Genomic DNA, 9,147 nt, shown 5'->3' on the forward strand with positions numbered 1-9,147 from the left:
CAGCACTGAGATCAGTCCAGATCTGAAGTGTCAATGTACCGTCGACGTCCGCAGTAGAAAGAATAAAGGTTGTACAGGTTCTGCGTGGCGTGAAAGAGGGGAAAGATTCAAAGCCTAACTAGCCTAGAATAACTCTGTTCTAGTGAGGATTTGTTTTTGTATCACTTATCACCTCAACCTGCTAATTTCAACAGAAACTTAACCCTTGTGCTGCCTTCGGGTCACATGACCCAAAGGTTCATAACGAACCATCATTGTGTTTACCCAGTTTTACCCAATACAAAAACTAAAAAAAATTTATTTCAACCTTTGCAATGTGGGGGGTCTGAGACAGCCCAACGGTTAAAAGAAAATGCTTCACTTTGTTTTTGTATGAGGTAAATTTGTCGCAATACGACGGTGGGTCACACGGCTGATGGGTCAGAATGACCCGAAGATAACACAAGGGTTAAGCAAATATCTTGCCTGCCTGCCCTCAATGACAGAGAGACACTGACTGCAGAATTCAGTGTAATCTGACACAACTAGTCATTCTCTATTTTCAGGTTACCAGGAAAGGACTGAGTCAGGATACCTGGTTGGATCCACGCCGGTCTGGATGCACACCAGCACAGAAGAAGCCCTCACGGGATCTCCAGAGCAACGCTGGCTGTGGCAACTTCTCCTTTCCCTCTCTCCACACCGGCCTAACGACCAGGACCAGGACCAGGACTGGATCCAGAACCAGGACCAGGACTGGGGCCAGGACAAGCACCAGGACCTGAACCTTGACTGCAGCTGCCAGAAGAGGTGATGGAGGTACCGCTGGTTAACTTTGAGAACATGGATGACGTTGGCATCCACATGGGAGACCCCAGTGACTCGGGTTACCCCACCACGCCCACATCCGAGGCCCCGGACCAGAACCTGGCCACCAACCGCCTCGCGACCCCCCAACAGTCCCCCAGCAGAGGTCGCAGGGGCCCAGAGACCTCGCCCTCGACCCCGCCCACGGTCAGCAACAAGGGCCACTCCAGCTGTGGCAGTCTGATCTCCAACCTGAAGCTGTTGATCAACAGCGAGACTTCGCCCACCGACAGTGTCTTCAGCCGGCTGAAGGAATGTGCCGACAACGAGGACCTGTTTGAGAAACAGCGCGTGGTAAACCCTCCCAACCACAAGGTTCTCATCAACGTGTCTGGGATGAAGTATGAGACACAGATGAGCACCCTGACTCAATTTCCAGACACTTTGCTTGGAGATCCGATGAAACGGATGCGGTACTTTGACCCGATGAGGAACGAGTATTTCTTCGACCGGAACCGGCCCAGCTTCGACGGAATCCTCTACTTCTACCAGTCTGGGGGTAAACTCAGACGACCGGCCAACGTCCCCTTGGATGTTTTCGTAAACGAGATTGTTTTCTACGAGTTGGGACATGAGGCCATGGAGCAGTTCCGCGAGGACGAGGGTTTCGTCAAAGAGCCCGAGGTGCCTTTGCCCACCAACGAGCTTCATCGTCAGTTCTGGCTCCTGTTTGAGTACCCCGAGAGCTCCAGCGCTGCCCGCACCGTGGCCTTAGTGTCCGTGTTCGTCATCGTCATCTCCATCTTCATCTTCTGCCTGGAGACTCTGCCAGAGTTCCGCGACGAGCCAGACTACTTCCCGATCCCGGCCCAGGGCTCCAACATGTCCCTGCTGCCTCCCAGCGCCGTCCAGAAAAGCGTGCTGGCCTACATCACCGACCCCTTCTTCATCGTGGAGACCATCTGCATCATCTGGTTCTGCTTCGAGCTGGGGGTTCGCTTCGTGGTCTGCCCCAGCAAGAGGGATTTCTTCAACAACATCATGAACATCATCGACATCGTCTCCATTTTTCCTTACTTCGTAACCCTGGTGACGGAGCTGGCGACCACTCCGGACGACGACATCAACTCCGGCCAGAACATGTCGCTGGCCATCCTGCGGATCATCCGTCTGGTGAGAGTCTTCCGTATCTTCAAACTCTCCCGCCACTCCAAGGGGCTTCAGATTCTGGGTCAGACCCTGAAAGCCAGCATGAGAGAGCTGGGCCTGCTCATCTTCTTCCTCTTCATAGGGGTGATCCTGTTCTCCAGTGCCATCTACTTCGCAGAGGTCGACGAACCGCAGACCCAGTTCGTCAGCATCCCCGACGGATTCTGGTGGGCCGTGGTGACCATGACGACAGTCGGCTACGGCGACATGTGCCCCATCACCATGGGGGGCAAGATGGTGGGCACTCTGTGCGCCATCGCCGGGGTCCTGACCATCGCCCTGCCTGTTCCCGTCATCGTCTCCAACTTTAACTACTTCTACCACCGGGAGACAGAGCAGGAGGAGAAGCAGGTGATGGATATCGCCACTGAAGACGCGCAGAAGTCGGTCGACTCAGCCAACAAGTATGGCAGCACCCCGTCTCTCAACAAGAGCAACGGGACCTGGCAGAACGAGAAGAGCGTTGTGAACTGATCCTCCAGGCCTCAGGACAGCCAGGGGCGGGATAGGACCGCCTCCGTCAAACCTCCGAACATATCTGTCAGTCACATCGATGTTAATTGGTATGATTTTATACGCAGCATCATTCGTACGTGTAAAAACAGTGTTATAATAATTGCATTTCAAACTTAACTTTAAAGCAGCAATTGGTGGTCGTCTGCCCAACTGATATGCATGTGGACGTGTCAAAGTGCAATTAAGACAACATAGTGACTATAATTCCATTTTATGTTAACTTAAACAGGAGGGCTGAGTGGGCTGTTCCTAGCAGAGCTGTAACCAGCAGAAAAAAAAATATTTATTTTCTCAGTATAACCAGTGTAATGTAGCAAAGTTATTTAGTTCTGTTCTTTATGCTAAATATATTCCCATTGACTATGCAGCCACAAGTCACATATGTAGATACAACTAAAAAGTTAACATCATACACATGCTAAATTTTCACCTTAGTCTGCACTTTCACCGTACTCCGGACAAAGGGAGAGACGGTGGCATCATGTGCCCGTGTACAGGACACTGTGGGAGGGAGGGAGGTGAGGAAGATACTGCTCAATATATATCAGTAAACTCTGTATGGTGCTTGTACGACTCCACTGCACAACACACATTCCTACATGGCACTCTGCATCTGATAGAATCATCACCAAGTAGTAAAAAAAAAAAAACACTTTTAAGAGGCACAAAGTAACATTATTTAATAATAATTCACAATGACTTTACTATACTTTTTTTTTTTACAATGTTTGCACTCCTAAGATACTTGATGCTGGATGTTCCTTTTAGAATACAATACAATTACTATGAATACAATATTATCTGGTCGGTCAAGGGTTAGGGTTAGGGTTATCTGGTCGGTCAAGGAAAACAGAATACATACAATCACCATCCCTATCCATCACTACACTGACATCCCTATCCATTACCATCACTATCCATCACAATACAGACAATCACTATCCATCACTATACATACCATAACTATAAATGCTGTCACAAATCTTCACAGTCATCACTAAATGTACTATCACTATCCATAACTAAACCATTAATATCCATCACTAGACATATCAAAACTATTTATTATAAGCATCACTATCCATCACTAAACATCCCATCACTATTTATCACTAGACATCCCATCACTATTTATCACTAGACATCCCATCACTATTCATCACTAGACGTCCCATCACTATTTATCACTAGACATCCCATCACTATTTATCACTAGACATCCCATCACTATTCATCACTAGACGTCCCATCACTATTTATCACATGCATCACTATCCATACCATCACTGTACACTCCATCACTTCTATGCACACAGTCAGGGGTGGGTGTTGGGTTAACCATAAGTATGTAAGTATACTCAATGCTGTCTGAGCAGTGAAGTATGGCTTTAAACCAACAGATCTTTGCACATCTCTGCCCTCAAAACTGTGACGCTTTATCTCGTTAACATGTGGCTGTCGGCTGTGTTGCATGGATTAGTGAGCGTGCCGAAAGCACGGCTTCAAGAATCTATATGTGTGTTGATCATGTAAAATTCACATGCTGTAATTATGCATCTTATATTAATTGCAGTGAATGCTCTCAACAGATATGAGATGTGACTTTAGCGTCGGGCACGGAGTGAGTTGAATCATGTTTCGATGCGGTGCCAAACCAGGCACCTGATTGGTGCACATGTTACATATTACGTCTGGGGGGGGGGGGAAGAAACGAAGAATGAAACTGAGGATGTTTTAGGAGATATGGAACCCCTTGTGGAAAACATATTGTATGTGTTGTCGGCTGAATACTTAATTTTAGCAATACAGGGTATCGTGTAACTTTAGTATTTATTCTATTCAAAATGAATGTATGTGCAATGACAGTGCATGGCTGGACATAGGTAAATAGAACACAATAAAACAATACTAAAATCCATACAAAACCACAATACTACCAAAAGATGAAAGAAAAAGCCATACCTGCAATCATATCGTGAGTAAGTAAGCAATAAGCCTGACTGTGTTGTCAGAGAATTACTGGGTATTCAGCACTATACTGGAATAGATAATCTACCAGTTATTAAAGAAATGTAAATGTTTGGACATCGTAGGACACAGCAGCAGAATAATAACTTGCTGTTTTATTCATCATTATACAGTATTATGAGTGCCTTCAATTAAACATGTACTCTTACAGTAAGTCACGTCACACACTGTATTGGTTGGTGTCGTAATTGGTTGGTGTTTTGATGTGTGGTTAGTGTATATTTTTGTGTAGAATTCTGTCTCCAACATGAAAATCAATGTGTGAACAATTCTTATCCTGGTGTGCCTTTCTATGTCACTGTGTGTCCCGGTATGTCTCTGTGTGTCCCTGTATGTCCCTGTGTCTATGTGTGTCCCTGTGTTTCCCTGTATGTCCCTGTGTCTATGTGTGTCCCTGTGTTTCCCTGTATGTCCCTGAGTTTCCCTGTGTGTCTCTTTGTGTCCCTGTGTTTCCCTGTGTGTCTCTGTGTGTCCCTGTATGTCCCTGTGTGTCTCTTTGTGTCCCTGTGTGTCCCTGTGTCCCTGTGTGTCCCTGTGTGTCTCTGTGTCTCCATTTGTGTCTCTTTGTGTCCCTGTGTGTCCCTGTGTCCCTGTGTGTCCCTGTGTGTCCCTGTGTGTCTCTGTGTGTCCCTTTGTGTCTCTGTGTGTCCCTATGTGTCCCTATGTGTCCCTGTGTGTGCAGTACATCACCAGAAAACCAGTGTGAAGGGGACGTGTGGTCTGTCTCCTGTTAGCACCCTGCTCAAGGTGTTAGCATATTCTCACTGCAGACTGGTCACACATCCAGTGTGATGGGTAAATCTCTCTCTGTTTTCTCAACACACCCTCTCGCTCTCCTCCCAACTCGCCCTCTCTCTCTCTCTCTACTCCCAACTCGCCCTCTCTCTCTCTCCTCCCAAGATGCCCTCTCTCTCTCCTCCCAACTCGCCCTCTCTCTCTCTCTCTCCTCCCAACTCGCCCTCTCTCTCTCCTCCCAACTCGCCCTCTCTCTCTCCTCCCAACTCGCCCTCTCTCTCTCTCCTCCAAACTCGCCCTCTCTCTCTCCTCCCAACTCGCCCTCTCTCTCTCTCCTCCCAACTCGCCCTCTCTCTCTCTCCTCCCAACTCACCCTCTCTCTCTCTCCTCCCAAGATGTCCTCTCTCTATCCTCCCAACTTGCCCTCTCTCTCTCTCTCCTCCCAACTCGCCCTCTCTCTCTCTCTCCTCCCAGCACCACTTTTCTAACTCTCTCCTCCCTTTTTCTCTCCCTCCCTCCCTCCCTCCCTCCCTCCCTCCCTTCCTTTCCTCCTCTCTCGCTCTAAGCCACATTTTCAGCACACATTTTTAGCTGGTGTCTGCATGATGTCACAGAGGAGGAAAGACAGATTCTTTTTATAAATCTGATACGTACACCAGGGGTCACACTGGGTCACAAAACAGCTGTGTCCTGAAACAACCAGTGAAAAGAACGGATGTGAGAGAACAGAAAACCAGCTAGCCTCAGTCTGCTGTATGCAACCTTTATCTTTCCATTAGGTCATATTACCTTCCCTAACTATGCAAATAAGAACTATCTAAGGTTGCAGGCATGAAGTTATGAGATGGAATGAGGTGACATACATATATAATGCTGCTTTTGTGAGTAACCTGGTGGCAGGATAAAATCTTTACGTTCTCCTGAGATGTTAAGTAAAGGAGTGCTTAGTGACTGTGCTGTACAGGGTGATACAGAACCGAAAGGTCATATATGTAGAGCGTCCCACAGCACTGTTTTCTGCACCCTAACAGTGGTGTGTGATCTGTGGTATCATGCTGTGTGCTTGACAATGCCTTTGACTGAGATAGCTTCAAAAGCATAATAATTGAATTAAATATTCAAAACTGATTAACAATTTATCATGTAATCTGTCTTGGCACCCAAGGCCAGGATCTGGGAGTTGGGACACTGACTGACGATGACCCGAATACGAGAGGAGATTGTCCAATAACACTAGTTGTGAGGTAAAGCTTAGTGCAAGCACTAAGCAAGAGATTGCAGGGAGGAATCTTACCCTATGTACATTGCTTTGGATGAAATCGTGAAATATGTATGTCACATGATCATACTTACATTTACATTTAGTCATTTAGCAGATGCTCTTATCCAGAGCAACTTACAGTAAGTACAGGGACATTCCCCCTGATTCTCTAACCGCTCAGCCACCTGACTCCCTTACTTCATGTAGCACCTCGTGCTGTGTGTCAGACAAAGAGTTATGACTCAGTTTGCATATGTGAGATTCAGGTTTTTCCTGTTTAATTTTTTTAACATTCACCGGAATTTTGTATTTACCGGTCAGTGTGTTTCTTTATCTGTGCATCCTGTCACTAGTTAACTCCTATCTGAGAGGCCCCAGGACTGATCAGTGATCACTGATAGTGTAGTGATATCCCCCAACACACCCTGGCTGGTATTTTGCCATTAAAGAGACAGGCGGCTCACACAAGGTCAAACACAAAGTGAGTGGAGCATTCATTATTCATGTGCTCTTCGGTGAAGATATCAGATCTATCCTGCCTTGACGCAAACAGAAATCCATTCAAACCCCAGAAAACAGCCTTCCCTGCCAGAAAGCACCTCCTAAGGCAGTTCTAACGACTTTAAGAAATACCACATTTGATGTGCTTCCCGAATACCACCTACACAGAGATCCTTCCGGCCCAACCTGAGTGACAAACGGACTTTCAGAGTGGAGAGAAGGGAGACGATGCCCAGAGGCCCAGACGATGCATCTCACATCGGAGGATGGGGTTACTGTTTCGTCAGCAGACATGGTAGCAGCCAGAGACACAGAGCCGGCCGGCCGGCCAGCGCCCCGGCCAAGTGCCTCTTGGAGGGCAGCTGCTCTGGAGTTCAGGATAGAGGCTCCGTCTGTCTGCTCTGGACCTGACACAGTCTCTCCTTTCTCCCTGCCTCGGCCCCTGAGTGTAAGAAACACTTGAGGACGAGAAACACAAGCGTCGGCCCTGGACCTGACCCCTCCCTGCCCTGGATCTGACACCTCCCTGCCCAGACTCTGACGCTACGCTGCTGATCCCCCCCCCACCCCCCCCACCCACCAACCCCACCAACCCCACCCCCCTTACCCCCCCACCTGGACAACGGAGCAATCTGCACGGGTTCGATTTTAGATTAAAATTCGGGCGGCACATTCGGCCCTCCGGTATTACCTGGGTATGGATCGCACGGTCCTGGTCCTGCTGACCGTTATCTTTCTCTGAGGGGTTTGCATTACTGTCACAGCTGCTCTATTGACCAGTAGTTTAATATGATGGAATTACAGGCCGTGACTTTGTAGAAAGGTTTACTATAACAAATCAACAACAGCAGAGGGCCAACAGCAGGGCTCAGGGGGATTTTACGTGCCTGCGTGGGTTTGTTTACTGTGTGTGTGCATGTGCGTGTGTGTAGGTATGTGTGCGTGTAAGTGTCCATCTGCTCCCTCAGTGTCAGACTGTGTGAAGGACAGGTGGACCCATTCTAGGGGACCGTAGGAGTGGGCAAAAACACAGTACAGGAACACTGTGGGAAACACGCACACACTAACACACAAACGTATACACACTAACACACACACTAACACACACACCCTGCTTGAAGATACACCCCAGGTTATATTCTGTGTGTTTACTGATCTGCTGTCAATGACACACACACACAGCATATTTTCCCCCCTCTCTTTCCTGTGCTTTCATAGGTGCTTCCTTTCTGTGCGTATGATATGTCAGAAGGAAGGCGTGGCTGGTTCTCCACAAACCTGGCTTGCACTGACGGTAAATCATATTTAGCTGCACCTTAGCCTCCAGTGAATCAGTATTGATTACATATCTCAGGGTTCATCTCTTTTTTGCATGGTATCCCTAGAAACTAAAAATAAAAATGGAAAAAGTCCCTCCCTTATCTAAATCATAAAAGCATAAAAAACAAATATATATTTGATCAACCATTAGGGTAGGTAGAGAGCTACCAGTCAGCATATTAAGGTGAACATATTTACATGTCTCAATGAAAAAGCCTACTGAAGTCAAAGTCTGTGGGGTATATTTGTCACATGCACTGAATACAGATGGCAAAGGTACACATCATTCACTGAAGTAGAAGTACAGATAGTCATGTTTAAAAAGACTTAAAGTACTGACTACACTTTTCACTCAAGTTCAAGTAAAGAAGTATGTCATCTGACATATACTAGTTACTAGTAGTTATTACTACTACTTGTTTTAATGTTTTAGTAAAAAGTTGTCCTTTATGATGCACCATAAGGCCTTGCATGGAAGGGAGATGGAGACTCTACTGTACATCTGTGACGTAACAATGGGACTCCCCTGGTCATGACCCAGAATCCTCCACTGTCAGACTGAGTTACTGCTAGCTACTACATTATTCAAATGACATTTTGGTCTTCTTTAATAATTCAGAGTGCTTTAAGAGGGCTTGGTTGATGACTGGTCCTCTAACCGTGACAAATATTAGCTTCCTTGATTAGATTTTCACCCTGGACACACAATAAATAATACATTAAGATATAGTATTACAACTGTGCATCTGCTGAGATCGTGTATTTAGTTCTAGATACATTTAAAATAGTTT

General features: G+C 46.7%; 1 protein-coding gene across 1 annotated transcript; it reads left to right on the plus strand.

Moving 5' to 3' along the window:
• The first annotated feature begins 558 nt into the window (after window positions 1-558).
• LOC134015760 (potassium voltage-gated channel subfamily A member 10-like) lies at window positions 559-2,993 on the plus strand. The gene has a single exon (XM_062455305.1). It carries the CDS (start codon window positions 793-795, stop codon window positions 2,467-2,469), a length of 1,677 nt encoding a protein of 558 aa, XP_062311289.1. The 5' UTR covers window positions 559-792; the 3' UTR covers window positions 2,470-2,993.
• Window positions 2,994-9,147: the final 6,154 nt, after the last annotated feature.

This window comes from Osmerus eperlanus, unplaced genomic scaffold (assembly GCF_963692335.1).
Source record: "Osmerus eperlanus unplaced genomic scaffold, fOsmEpe2.1 SCAFFOLD_823, whole genome shotgun sequence".
Lineage (NCBI taxonomy): Eukaryota > Metazoa > Chordata > Actinopteri > Osmeriformes > Osmeridae > Osmerus > Osmerus eperlanus.